Here is a 15,420-nt window from a genome sequence, read left to right on the forward strand (position 1 = left end):
TCTATTTCGAGAAGCAGTAAGTTAAGGTTTCACTGAAACTAAATTACCATCTTCCTGTGGTGTGTTCGGCCTGGCCAATTTCCTTTGTTTTAGTCAGAATTGTTCGGCATGAAGCTCCCAACCTAACGCATTGGTCAGCTTAACTTAGTTGTTATGTTTATGCTTGGGTTCTTGCATTTTTTTTTTAATCTTGCCATCTGTTTGTGCTGAAGGAAGCACAGTCACGGTCTATTGCCCGGTCTCCGCAGTCCGTAAACTGCGTCTTCAAGGCAAATCATATTATGGTTGAAAAATAAATATGTAAAGTTTTGACGCGGATGAAACGTCAAAACTCAAAAGTTGATGTACAAAACTATATTTCGAAATATATACGGTACTACAGCGCTGTCGAAGGCAGAGAATTTATTTGGTTCGCTGTGTGAGCTCTGATTCGACGTTTGAAAAGGCACTGGTTTGATACCAATCAAGAGCATACAACTGTGTCTTTGGCAAGGTACTTAGTGGCGTGCCTAGAGGTGGACACGAAGATTGGGTTTCCTGGATTTTTAAGCTAAATCTTCAACTACCGGCCATAAGCCTGAATACGACAAAAATTTTTGAACGCTTACCTTTAAAGTATTTTTTTTTTTATTGTCTCTGCATGATCTTGGATCAACAGAAAAGACGAAATAAACAGTTCCTTTTTCAGAGTATTTGTTCTCATTTTAATTTCAGTAAACGGCGCCGAACTCCCACTACCGAGAAGGGCAGCAAAGGCTTGCGGCATTTCGCGATGTTGGTATGCGAGAAAGTGAAGCAGAAAGTGACAACAACCTACAACGAAGTCGCCGATGAGTTGGTGACAGAATACAGCGACTCCCAGCGTCACCTCTCAGAACAACAGGTGACAAGCAGTCTGGCACCATTACGTTTTTTGTATTTAAAGTTTTATTTGTTATAATGCTGAAGTTTAAAGCTACAGGTTTTAGTGATGATGACTTATACTTTAATCAGCCTGTTAGTATGTCTTTAGCCTGGTGTTGTTTTTATACCACCCCAGGCTGAAGCTTTTACCTGCACGACTCAGCATTGCGGTTATCTAAAGATTGTAAAAGCTGCTTCAACTTGAAGCGGTGTGACTCAGGATTATTCAAACCTGAGCCCAAATTTAATATTTCTCAATTTTACCTTAAACCCAAAGTCGCAAGCTATAACGATAATTTGAAGTGACTGTGAGTGTGAGAGAAGATTTTCTTTTGGTAGTTTGCAAATGAAGCGTTTTTTTTTACTTTTAACGGACCGAGAAATCAGACCACCCTATTGTATGTTCTGGGTTGTTGTGACCTCTGATTATTATCGTTTGACCCTTCCACTCAACAATTTGCAATGAGTCACATGAGTGAGGTGCGCTGTCCAGTCAAATCCCAGCCTGCAGACGTTGAATAAATGTAAAAAAGGACGTATTTTCTGCCCGTAATTAGGCTTTTTTATGACTGAACTGTTTGAAGTTGTAAACAGACAGCCACGATGTCATTGATAAATCTGCAGTGCTTGAGAAGAAAGATTTTAAATTTCGCTTCAAAATGAGTGATACAACGCCCGAGTCGTTGCCAAGAGAGTGTGACGTCAGGCGAACTTTATATTGCCGCATTTTCTTTGTAATCCAGCTTCAGAAGCTTCAAAATAATGGTCAATGTGTGGGTGGGAACCTGCACATTCTTTCGCCGAGCGTGAACCACGTGATGAAATTATTTCTCGTTTGGTGTCATTTCGACATTTTGTAAACTTCGATTTATGTGACGTTCAACCACCAGACCAGCACTTGCATTTTTCGTAGTTTTGCATATTTTCTTGTGTTTTCAGACATAGTTCCATCGATTGAGGATAGATCCAAGTGATGTTGCTTACAACTTCACTAACATTACTTCAAAAACAATTTGTTTGTCTCCACTTGTTTCCCAATGACTTACCAGACAGCACAATCATGTTTACATTGATTCAACGTCTGCTGACGTTGAGTTGACGTTGATCAACTCCAATCTTCAACCTCCTGAGCTCTATTCAGGCAATGCCTTAACTACCATAAGCAGAAATGTTATCCGCTGTAGACAGTTATTTGCAATGCATGAGGTCTTCTGCAAGCTGCATGTAGGAATGTTGGATGCATTCAATAGCCTGCAAACAAAACGGACTGTTTTATTGAAATAAAAAGGTTTGCTGAATTAGTAAATTAGTCCTTTTTTTTACATCTACGTCTACATACCTGAACGGGTACCGTTCCGTTGCATCATCAAAGGTAAACGCTGAGGGTTAGTTACAGCAAATACGATGCATAATAAACACAGGAAATTATCATAGTCTAGTTTTGTGAATGACTTTGCATGGGCTGTCTGACAGTTCAATTTGCAGCGCAGACCACCGTTCTCTTTAAATAAGAATTACTCGGAAATCAATACCGGCTCCAACATTGCTTGACGAAGTGTATGTTTTAGCCACATTTTCTCACAGGTTCCACTCTCACACTGACGTCAGTAAGTAAATTTTTGCATCTATTTCACATACCATGACGTTGCAGTAACTGATATATCAGTTGTCTTAAGCAGGTGTTTACTTGCTTGGCGATTTTCCGTGACAATCTTCAAATACTTGGCGTTGTTTAAAATGAAAATATTTAGAAAATTCCCTCAAGAGATAAAGAGTCTCTTTTGAAGAAAGTTCTCTGGCGAATTGGCCACACCATGGTTCTGTTTGTATGTTATCCCAGCTACTTTTGAAGGCTGGGAAATGAAATAAAGAAGCAAACTGACACAAGCCAATTCAAGCCTAAGTCACACGATCTGTCCTTTTTGCATTAATTCAATCTGAGCAGACGTATTTCACCAACTGTTAAGCGCTACAGCATGCACAGAGGCTTCAACTGAATGTCAAGTGTCTACTGTCTAATTGGGTGTGCAGGATCACCATTACAACGGCACATCATTCATTCTGTCAATACTAACTCAAAACCTCCAACACACGTCTTGCAGAAGTCATTTTCAACTTCAAGCAACATAACAAATTAGTATTCTAGCGTTTATTGCACGTCTTGTTATCAAAAAGCACAATTTTATCGCACACATCTTTATCCCCAGGGCAACGGTATAATTTTGTGCCCGCTAACCACCTGTCTTTGCTTGTATGACGTCATTTTTCTTTGATCCAGGCTTTGCAAACGAAAACTTCTACGCACCGCAGCCCAGCGGTTAGTGGCTGCGGTTATGCAATGACCAGCGTTGTCATGTTGGTCGTCATATTTGGTTTTCTTCATGTGATGTCAAGTATCTAGCCAACAAATGCAAATCGGTCCTTCTTACATTGATTCATCGTCTGTAGGTATTGAAGCAATGTGAAACAAGCTTTGCTTACTGGGAGGTGTCTGTTGTTTGCTTATCGTTACTGTTTTGACAATTTCTAAAACAACCCGATGGTCCATTCAAGTATGGAAGCCAAGGCAAGCAAGAAATGTTTACCATCATAAGAACTCGCAAAGAAATCGAGTTTGAAACCATTGTAGCTATGTGTTTTCATTCACATAAATTGCTTCGAGATACACTAATGCTGCGTCGAAGTTATCGGGATTCTTTGAATTCATTACTGTTTCATCAATTCATCACGCAATAGCAACAGATAATGTGGTGAATCAGCTTCTATCTTGGAGGGCTGTAGTCATTGCTTTCGACAGTATGGTTTAAAGCTGTGCAACTTCTAAGCGACATTTTCTCTGTATTGCGACCGGATGTCATGTGTGGTATTTGTTGCTTCGTATGGCAATGTTGGCTGCAGGGCCAAGATATTCATAGTTTCTGGACCATCACATGTGTATGCAGCAGCTACACATTACACAATAATCTTTTGCATCTGGAAGCAACAAGAAACTGGAAATGAATAAGTCACTGTGAAATCGACGGTTGCTATTTGCTCGGCCAGTTAAATACTCTTCAACTAGCGGCAAAGGTGTGTTACTGTTCAATTGGTGAAAACTAAGCCAACAGTTTAGTTACACGTTGTCGTTGACGGAAGCAATGAACCAGTAAATACAGAGGGTTGTGTTGTCAGCTCGTCTGGGCAGGTGTATAAGTATATGTCAATAAAAATAGCGAGTTCTTACCAGAATTTACTGGATTACCCTGTATGTTCATTGTTTAAGCAACTTCCGGTGTATATCTAAATGTCGTGGAAGATCATGATAAAAGATGTTACTTGACATCAAAACCATAACTGTAGGTTAGTTTCGGGGGAGGAGGGCATAGTCAAAGGCGGAAAAGCATTTCTTTTGTTTATCTTACCATCATGGAGTTGTCTTCATTGTAATTTTGCCACTTGCTTGACATTTATGCGTTGCAAGCACCTTTTCATTTATTCATTTGCATGTATTTTTGACCTACCTGGTAAATAGCTAATTACGTGATTTAGTCTTAAACAGTAAAACACGCTGTGGCTCTTGGGTATGCATTGAGTGGTGTCTCTTAGATTCCTGAAGGCTGACAACTTGGGGCTCGGAACTATTTTCCCGCCTTTTCCATTCCATTCTATTGTAGTTGGCAACAGCGAGCAAATTATACAAGAAAACTCTACGAATGAATGAGTGTCTATTCAATTGGCTGTTTGGTCATTTTACGTCGCTTTATGATATTGTGACATCAAATCGATTTAGGATCGACTAAAAGTTTTATATTGTGTGGACTTAAGAACTTCTTTTTCTCTTTGAGCCAGCAACTTTTGTTACTGAATGCCTCCGGGTATTGTGTAGATGACATGTTGCCTTTAATAAAGCTTTGAACTGTTTTTTCTGCTTTTTTTAGGCTAACAATGAATTCACAACCGCAATGCAACATACTGCAGATAACACGATTGAAAAATTTGAAACATTCATATTAGAGATTGTCATTATCGATTTCGTATGAACTTCTCATGCGTTATTTTAGCAGATTTCGAAGAGGTTTTGAATGGACATTAGGCCAATAGAAAAAAAAACACTGCAGGAGTTTCGCAATTTGCTGCTCAAGTAGTAGAATAGATCTTCTTGCACCGAAGCTTTCCCACTGCTCTTCGAAACAAATTATATTTGTAATTTTCGTGTTTCTTTGTGTTCGATTTCTTTCAAAATTTAAGCAATCGTGTAATCACACGAGAATCGCCTAAGCCGGAAGAAAGAGATTTATTTTTAGGGACATACAGGCATAGTCTATACCTGGTTGATGTGACATGAAGTCGCATTGAATTGATTTCATATGTTTACAAATTTTAGGCTAGTTTTGCCTCATTGCTCAGCAGCTAGCCAAAATAGACTTTGGCTTGCATTTTCAATTGATTCATTCACTCATTTGGTTTTTGTAGCATACATTGTAGATACCTAGATTGATCTTGTTTTGATATGAATGTTGAAATTTCTGCAGAGAACGTAATTTGTTTTGACGGGGATGCTTCATCTTAGTCGTCATCTGATAAGATCCCCTATGTCCTAATCCTCACAATAATAAAGCTCTTAAGTCGTTTGAGCAAGAAGATATGTTCCCGACGGGGAGAAAAACACAGATATTCCCCAGAAAATTGTTGCCCTGTTCTAATAATACTTCAGATTTTTTTATATTATTTACTTGCCATCATTAAATTCCGCTTTCGTGCAGTTTAGTTTTCAGCTCCTAAAGTTAATTGTCTTCACTCTATTACACTTCGCTAATTAATTCATGCCGGTTCGACATGCTTGCAAATTGTGATGGGTAGACTGCGTTGTGTTGTTGTACATCCTACTTTGCTATTGTTGCAAGGATTACTTTTGCCTTGTTGTCACGAGCTTTTGTAAACTTCATAAATATTTGATGTTTTGAGAAATAAAATTTTGTTCTTATCTTTTGCAAGATGATTTGTTAAATTGCTGTGACGTATTCATGTGGAATATAATTCTGAAGATATATTAACGTTGTAGTAACAGCACCTACATTCTTTATTATCATCATCATCCAAATGTGGTTTTGTCCCCACTGGTGGGGGTGGGGGTAGCCAATTCTTTCTTTGCAGCCTTTACTCCTATTCTCTATCTTGTTCTGTCCATCGCATTTTCTTCATACAATATTGTTCATATTCATGGTTCTCCTGAATTCGACGTGCAGGTGATCAGAACCTGAGTTCTCAGTATTTTTATACGTTCTGTTCTCGCATGTTGCTCATTTAGAGCGACTTATTCTCTTCGTCTCTGCGGTCATCTATTATCATCAATCTCTTTGTCTTATGACTCTGCCATCTTAGATGCTGTGTTGCTTCTTAAAGATAAAGCGTTTATCGTTTTCTCAGCAAAATCCACATTGTTTTGGATACACAGAGTGAGTCTTCTAAACTTTCACCAGTCATGTGACCGTGGCAGTGATTCTGCAGCTAAGATCATTTTCATGTCTTTGACTTTATTGAATTGTGCTTGACCTGAAAAGAAATAGTAGGCTCACATAAAGTGGAGTTCGTTTGCTTTTAAAACTTCCTTGCCTTATTTTAAGTGTTGCGTTGTTTCTACGTTACTTTTTTGAATCATACTCTGCGCTTGGAGATTTTTATGCCATGCAACCAGTTGTTCTTTGAATGAGTGATTTTAAAGTTTCCTCCTACATCCGCGTTTCCTGAACTGTATTATGCCGTGTTGGTGAATAATAGTTGACTGATTAACCGTCAGCCAAAGCACACTTCGTTTGCATTGAAGCGCTCCAATGAAGCGTGAACTCTACTTTTCATAGTGAATGTTCACGTGGAAGTACGGCACCCACACAGAAAATTCGTCATTTTTACATCGATTCAACGTCTGCAGACGTAGAATCAATGTAAAAATGACGGCATTTGCTAACTGGGTCTCGACTTGTGGAAAGTTATGGCCAACACCATGCTATTTATATCGCCTAAATCCAAAACAAAAATTTGCTTATAATTCGTACTCCTCGTGAGTGAGATACTTGTAGCGACTGTATTCTTAGGATATCTTACCTTACCTACAAGTTTGGAAGTTACCCAAAGCGGTGTGACAATTGACTGTTGTACGGCTCCAGTACCTCGTATTGCGTGCTAATCAACAGCGTTGTGTTTTCACAGTGTTATGATCAAAAGAATATACGACGACGTGTCTATGACGCTCTCAACGTTCTCATGGCGATGGACATCATCTATAAAGACAAGAAGGATATCCACTGGGTTGGGCTTCCTACAAATTCAGCCCAAGAGGTTCAGTCTCTTCAGGTAAATAGTGTAAAAAATAGTCGAGTTTGAAGAATGTCTGTTTTGCGTTCATTTTTTGAAAAAAGACCATGAATCAACGTTGCCGAATCATGCTTTAAGCTCGACTTCAATTGTTTGCATGAACCCGGCGTTGTGTGAGGTCGGCTAGCAAAGATGCGGTTTTCATAACCTGCCACTATCATGTTTGAGTTTCTGATCGCGATGCGGCTCGGTGGTTGTTGAAATGCTAATCAAACGCCTTCACAAGCGGCCGATACACTTACATTGCTTGTATACGTGTACACAGTACACACTATCCCATAAAGCGAGTTTCGTGCAAGGAGGTATGACGTCACAGTGTGTGGTGAGCACGCTTAAAATGTTTCACATTGTTCACGCCGCTTCGGTATTCATGTCTTTGTTTTGCGCTTTCAGGCCGAGAAGAAAAAACGAGAACAGAGAATTCAACAGAAAACCCTTCAGCTTCAAGAGTTAATCCTTCAGGTATTGTGTGAAGCCATCTTAAAAAGCATTGTTTTTTGCAATTGTGTGACGTCCTCGGATGTTGCTTCGATGAAAAAAAAACGAAAGTAGCGTGCTCGCCAAACTCATTCAACTTTAGCTATCCACCAGTGTGAAAGCCAGCACAGTCTGGCAAAGCTTGTCGCTTCTGGCTGTTGTACTACTATTGTTAGCTGAGTTTATGAAAAATTTATGAATTTTTATTTGGTGGTGACTCCACAACTTGCTTTTTAACTCACATTCATTTATGGTCTATAAACCAGTCATTTGTCCTGTTTGTATAAGATCGGAATCACTTAAACGAGTTCAGTTGATCTAAGTTACGATAGTTTGGTATAAAGCAAATTCATTTTCTGACATTTGTGATAGTCGAAGTCGCAATCTTTTGCTGGGTGTTGTTGTAAGCATGAAATCTCTTTTGAACCTTTTCATTCATGTTGAAACATTGTTTGCCGGTGCAACGGTCCTAGGAGTTAGGCTACTGCGGTCCAAAAGTTACCGTGCTGCTGCAGCGTGGCAGTCTAGAAGTGACGTCAGACCACAAATGACCAAAGCTGCCTAGCGCTTCCGAAAGCGATGCAAAAACAAAAATTTAACAACTAAGTTTAGTTGAATAGTTGCTTTTAAACTAATGCAAACCTATTCATTTAAGATTAATCAATGCTTTAAATTGTCAATGTAACTTTTTGAGGTGTAGGAATTTCAGTTATTTTCATAAAAAAATGATTAATTATATTTGGCAACCCTGGTAACTCTTGGACAGCGGTCACTCCTGGACCGTTACACCGGCAGTGGCACACTACTAACAATTCATTGACTGCTCTTTTTCATTCTCCGACATAAAAATAATTTTGTTTTACTTTGTAACGGTGTTTTTGTATGTTTCCTGGAGACGTTCTAATTGTTTTTTTATGATCTAACGATCGTCACAGTGTTGCCACTTACGACTGTACTGTTAGTAGCCTATCTTTCCAAGATGTTGTTTTCAGGACTGACATTTGTAATTTTTTTCGAACAGGAATGATCTGGCAACACTTTGTAAACTAATTCAAAGTTTGCCTTTGCAGCAAATCGCGTTTAAAAATCTGGTGCAAAGAAATAAAAGACTGCAACAGACGCAAGGTCCCCCACCCGAGAACTCCTCCATTCAGCTCCCCTTCATCATCGTCAATACGAGCAAAAAGACTGTGATTGACTGCAGCATTTCAAACGACAAGTGAGTAGGGTTGCCAACTCAACATCTTGCGTGCTAGTGCATCATTTTAAGTTCAATCAGCATAAAGTCATTGTATTTAAGACGGTCATGTTTGCACTGATTTATTGAAGTGTATAATTTTAAGTTTATGCGAAAGAATGGCAAGTTTAACTTTCTTAATTTGGAGAAAGATGTAACTTATATCAAAATGGCTTTGTGTTGGCGAGTAAACAACATTACTAAAATTTTACAACTGCTAACACTCCTTTTTAGCCTCTAGTTTCTTAACACACAAAACCGACCAACAACACGCCATGTATCATGTTAAAAAGAAAACCGTAAAAGTGAAGATAAAAGGTTTATTTGCAGCACGACAATTGCCATCTTGCTCTTTGTGTGTTTGTGATTCAACAAAGTAACCTGTCTACCAAAGTTGTATTATAGTTTGCAAGCAGTACAAAACTGCCAAATTTTTTAGTGGTTTGAGCATTACATCATGTTTTTCGATTTCACCGAAGCGCTTTGTCGACGTAAAATAAAGAAATCCAATGTTTTAACACAAAGTATTGTATTCACCATTTCCTGTGGAAATAGACACGAGGCACGAGGCCCAAGCGTTGTATTCATTGGTTGCTCTGTGTTTATTTGTGGGTGTGCTGCCGTAGGTATGTCTAACGGGAAGAGATAAACCAACCTGGTTTTCATGTAACTAGATCCAACCGGTTTAATGCAGATCGTTTGATTATTTTTGCCAACTAATTGATTGCTGTAACTGATCCTTTTCATGTGGTCGCCGTAGACAGATTTTATTTCTAAGGCTCAAATCACTTTAACCTGAGAAGAGTTTTTTTCAAATTGACAAATGTGGTTTCACGTTTAAATACAGCAAAATTACGTATTTTTCATGTTTTTTTGTTCGACATTTGAATAGACAAAAAAGTTACTTAGGTGAAGATATAGACGGAGAAGAACAAGCAATGAGCCTCATTTTACCAATGTTGCATTTTTCTAACCGTTAATTTGACTTTGCAAAAAGCTGAAAAAGAAGCAACAATGCTGTTGACGTTGAGTCAGTGTTAAAATTACGAACCTTGCTTGGTGGGCATAGTTAGTTCCCACCCACCAAATCAGTCGTTTTTTTTACATTGATTTTCGTCTGCAGATTTGCTGACTGGGTTGGCTGTTTTCAGTATTTTCACTAAAAACTAAAATTGGCGCAAGGTAAAGATCTACGAGAAAGCGTTATCAAAATTCCTGACCAAGTTACTTATTAACTTGAATTTGCATTTCAGGTACGAATACATGTTCAATTTCGATAACACCTTTGAGATTCACGATGACATTGAAGTGTTGAAAAGAATGGGCATGGCCTACGGTCTTGAAGCCGGCACTTGCTCGAAAGAAAACTTGAAAACTGCCCAAACTTTGGTTCCCCCCGTTCTGAAGCCCTATTTGGAGCGTGAGTACCGAATGACCTCAAAGCAGTAGTGAAAAATATTTTCATGCTGGCATGATAAAACTGATTTGCACAAGCACGTTTGTCTTTTTTTTTAACAGCATTGATGTAAAACTATCGTTAGCGAATGTAATGCGTGTTACAGAAATGGCTGGCCATTCAAAAACCTCAACCAACGACGATGGCACATCCACATTGAGATACACAATTCAAGACGCACCAAGGATAGTGTCTAATAATGGAAGGTATTATTGTTTTTTTTTTTACGTACAATTAATCGTCTTCTGCATAAAAATTAAAGACCAAGATAGGCAAACGCTTCAAAACCTAAACTGTTCAGTGTTCAATTGTTCATCTCCAATACTAAAATTGAATCGTTCAAGTTTTAGTCTTATTTGAATTCATTAAAATTTAGCCAGTATTTTTTATGTTTGCGTACAACGAAGTATGTGTAACAGTGTTTTGTGTTCCCAGTCCTTCTTTCTAAACCGTTTCTTTAGTGCTGGTTGTTGTAATGGGCTAGCTCTTTCTCGTACCAGTTAATTCGCAAATTTGAAATTTTTTCTTTTTTAGATTTTGCAGTTGCAATCTTTCTGTTTTTATTCTTTGTAGCAAGTTTTGCCATAATGTCCTTCATAGCAAAAAAAATACAAAACGATTGTTTTGCTGACTTTATCCAAACTTTCTGGTGTGGTTCATTTGAGATCTTTTTTCCAGCACCAAGGACACCAACACATTCACCGCTCCTCCAGACAAACAAGGTTACAATCCCGTGAAGGTGGAACCCGATGTCTTGGACCTTGGCTCCTGTTTCTCGATTGGTCAAGTCCTGGATGCTAACGACCAGGAGGTTGCCATGGTGACCGACGGAAGTCAGATCAGCAGCAGCTCGAGCGGGATAACGACCGGATTCACTTCCTCCTCTCGATCCTCCTCTTCTGGACTCCACAGTGCAGTTCTCTCTCTGACTCCGATGAGCAGCAGCGGTGGAAGCGAATCGCGGGGATCCACTCCTATGGGTTTGCAAGATTCGTGAAAAACCCTCATTATTGTTCTTAGCTTCGGCAAGCGAATTTCTTCCTTTTTAGTAGACCATCCTACGACAAAATCTTCAATCAAACGTGACGTCAAGAACCATCACCTTTAGTGTTGATGTGACGTCAGAAGGCCACGAGGTTGTATCTCTGAAGGTTTACATTGTTCTCGAACATTTTGACGATAGATATCGCAAAAATAACGCTAATACCTTCTCCCTTTCATGCTTCGTTGGATTCTTTCAGTTGAAGATCTCACTTTTTTCTTTCATGCGTTGTTTTTGTTCTCAGTTAGACAGATTTCCCGACTAACAAAATCCACCCTTTGACGTTGATTCAATGTCTCAAGGGCAGATTTATCTAGGGGTTGTTTTGTTGGATCTGCAGTGCACATACTTTTGACATTGATTCAACGCTGGGTTTTTTTTCGCTGAGACTTTTCGGTCATTTGTCCGAAATGACTTGAAAAAATTCGGTCATTTTTTATTTATTTCGGTCATTTTTTCTGATGTAAATATTTCCTTTCAAGTAGCTGATACAAACCAAAATTTGCACTTCCTGACTAGCTACAACATTAAGTTTCGCTGAGAAACGTTGTTTTTTTTCGGACATTTTGACTGTATTGTTTTCGGACATTTTGCTAAAAAATCGGTCAATGACCGATGAATGACCGAAAAAAAAAAAGATTCAACGTCCGTAGATGTTGAATCAATGCAAAAAAGACTGATTTGCTGGCTGATACAGTGGTGAATATTCGCTGTTGGTTATTGATATAATTAATCAATCGGATTCCAGCTTACGTTCAACGTTATTTTACGCTGATTTTCAATCTAGAGACCACTCAAATTAACCCCAACCGGCAAATCGTTTTTGCTTACATTGAATCAATGCAAAAAGAAATGATTTGCTGGATGCAACAGTACTCGACTCAGTGAGCAAAATCCTAATCCTTTGTCAACTGGGAAGGCCAAGCCAATCGGTCGTGGATTGAATGTTTTTGGTTGATTTATTGTCGTATTACATCAAATTGATGTGGAAAGTTGACAACGAGACAAATTGAATTATTGAAATTGAAAGTCTTGAAAAATGCGATAGACTGGTAGCAATTGTTCTTTAATAATAATCTACAATTTTTTACAACGTTACTTCAAAACAAAAATCACAACACTTGTGTTCATTTTCTGCACTATTTTTTAGCATTTGAAACTTTTTCAGCCAAAAGTGCATTTTCAGATATTGATTTCCAAAATACCACGAATATATTTTTCTAAGCAGAATGTTGCAATTGAAAGCAATTCACCTATTCACGAATTTTTGAATCACAGCACAATTTGTGTTTTATAAAACACTCCTCGCAAGGGGATCTTACCACTTTTAATATCTGGGTCACTCGAAAATTCTTATAATTTGCTTTTTTTGTCTCAAGGTCTGTTTATTTTCCACACATCGGGCTTGGGCTTAAAGCCATAGCCATAGCCGTAGCAGATGGGGGTGCGGTCGCTCCTCCGCTACAAAAAAAAACGTCATGAATTCGGGAAAATTGCAATACATTGGAGCCTAAATTGCTAAGCTTTTTGAAATATACATGTAGGCTATTTATAAAGACAAAATTTGGGCAAATTTTGTTGCATTCCCAAAATGTTTTATTCTCCTACGGTTATGTTTAACCCTATTCCGCCTGCCTACCACAACTTAACAAAGGGTATACACGACTCAATATTGTACAATTTACGTCAATCGATTTCCAATATGCGGAAAATGTTTTATTGAACAAAGCGTTTTGTGGTCTACCAGAAATGTAAGCGGTCGACCTGAATAATTGCGTTGGAAATGACGGTATTAAAGGGCGGGGAAACCCAAATTAACTTTTTGCGAGTTTTTTGTTTCAGCGTGATGTCATTGTGTACAACATGCGTTTTAGCAAAAAAAATCCAAATTTTGTTGCCCTCGTCTCGCTAAGGCCGCTGTTGTTTGATACCCGTTTGCGAGGTCTCGTTGCGCATCAAGCTGTGATTCTGTTCGCTGTGACGTCACAAGGTACATATAGTTGTGGCCAAAAGTTTAAGACCAGACTTGATTTATGACGATTTTTGCATTACTTCAAAATACTGCATCATATATTGTTTCAGTTGCATCATCTTTATGCATCATCTTATATCTGATGCAGTATTTTGAAGTAATGCAAAAATCGTCATAAATCAAGTCTGGTCTTAAACTTTTGGCCACAACTATATGTACCTTGTGACGTCACAGCGAACAGAATCACAGCTTGATGCGTAACGAGACCTCGCAAACGGGTATCAAACAACAGCGGCCTTAGCGAGACGAGGGCAACAAAATTTGGATTTTTTATTGCTAAAACGCATGTTGTACACAATGACATCACGCTGAAACAAAAAACTCGCAAAGTTAATTTGGGTTTCCCCGCCCTTTAAGCAAAAATGTACCGCATTATGTTTCTTTGTATTAAGCAATTTAAGCATTTAAGTGACATCGCCTACTCACCTCTAATCATGGCGACTAAAATAGGCCGATGTGTGGTGAAACTATGTGTTTGTCGATTCAAATCTTGGAAAATGGCCTGGAAATCACATGCCTGCAACTTTTAAAACAAAGATAATGGTCGAACACTGGTGTCAAGGAATGTTTTGTCATATTCTGTTCCTTAACGAGTGTTTTTGAAGAAGAGTATATTTTTGATAAGTCGTTTCTTTCAATCCACAGAATTATAGGGTTTTCCACAGCTAGATGCAGCAGCTTTGTTGACTTTTTAACGCTTTCTTTGGTGTAGTGAACAACTTATAAACCGTTTTTGAAAAGATGTTTTTTGTTGACTCTCAGGATTATGTCTGACGCAACCAAATTTCATACTATCGTTGATTCATTTGTCGTCTATTGACGTGTTTTTAATGTCAATAGATATATTAGTAGTGTCGTTGGTTGACGTGTTGTTAGTATTCCAGTTTTGCAAAAATTCAGCAAAACCAATCGGTGAGATTAATTGAAAAAATTTTTTATTGAGCTTTTACATCAAAATATTTTACATGGTGATATCTACCATCCAAACAGCAAATCCTTCATTGTTAAAACGTAAAAATGACGGATTTTGCTGTCTGGGCGCCTTGTGTGTGGTTTTCCTGTACTATTGCGTGAGCGTTTCATTCTGATGATGCGTACAGGAGGTTTTGTATCCCTGACTCTAATCTTTGCGTTGTTTGTTCATTTGTTTTTGTGCGTTTTTGGTCACTGAGTTCAAATTGAAATGTGTTTCAAACCTTTTCAGAGAAGTGCAATTTTTAAACCTGTCTATTTGTGAATCCGAGGGAAAGTTGGACAGTGTTGAATTTTCTCGATCCATGTGTGAATTCTAAATCCAACAAAAAGTGTGCTAGCAAAACTTGTCATTTTTCAACATCGCGAGACGTTGAAATAATTTAAAAACTTTTGTCAGCCAGTGCCGTGCGTTGGAGAGGCCCATATGGTTCTTTCCTGTCTTTTGTCGAAAAGTGTCTTATTTCAAGTCTGTGTTAAAGTTACCGGTTTCTTACATTGACCTGACCTGCAGCGATGATAAGTCAACATTGTCATTCTGATTGTTCTATCAGGTATTTACTTTTTATCCGAGTATTGCGAGGCACAATTTTGTGTCGGACATTTGCGATAAATCTTACGTAATGTGCCATTCTTGAAGCATGCTCATTGAACAAGTCAGGTTTTCGTTAATAGCATTATTTGACGTTGATGTGATGACGACAAGTTTTCTGTGTTGGATTTCTGATACAGCTTTGAAGTACATGGAACTGATTTTTGTTATGATGCACCTTTACAATGTTACTTCCAAGGATTCAAATCAACGAACGGGTTTTTTCATCGTTCTTTTTCTGGGGAAATGCTACAATCTTTCAATTTTCAGTGGTCGCTCTCCGTGGAAGTCAAACCGCAGGACTATCGTATAATTGTGTTCACAACCTTTTTAACGTCTTTGGCAAAAAAAAAATCAT

At 38.4% G+C, this 15,420-nt stretch overlaps 1 protein-coding gene across 1 annotated transcript in view; it reads left to right on the top strand.

Moving 5' to 3' along the window:
- Positions 1–11,620, top strand: part of LOC145767132 (transcription factor Dp-1-like) — a 35,241-nt gene extending 23,621 nt beyond the window's left edge. The window contains exons 6-12 of the mRNA XM_082578894.1: positions 715–883; positions 7,090–7,233; positions 7,648–7,716; positions 8,802–8,950; positions 10,222–10,388; positions 10,531–10,638; positions 11,147–11,620. Of these exons, the coding sequence (XP_082435020.1) occupies positions 715–883; positions 7,090–7,233; positions 7,648–7,716; positions 8,802–8,950; positions 10,222–10,388; positions 10,531–10,638; positions 11,147–11,421 (1,081 nt within the window). The 3' untranslated portion in view covers positions 11,422–11,620. The remainder of the gene's footprint in view (positions 1–714; positions 884–7,089; positions 7,234–7,647; positions 7,717–8,801; positions 8,951–10,221; positions 10,389–10,530; positions 10,639–11,146) is intronic.
- The last annotated feature ends 3,800 nt before the right edge of the window (positions 11,621–15,420 follow it).

This window comes from Aplidium turbinatum, chromosome 3 (assembly GCF_918807975.1).
Source record: "Aplidium turbinatum chromosome 3, kaAplTurb1.1, whole genome shotgun sequence".
Taxonomy (NCBI): Eukaryota; Metazoa; Chordata; class Ascidiacea; order Aplousobranchia; family Polyclinidae; genus Aplidium; species Aplidium turbinatum.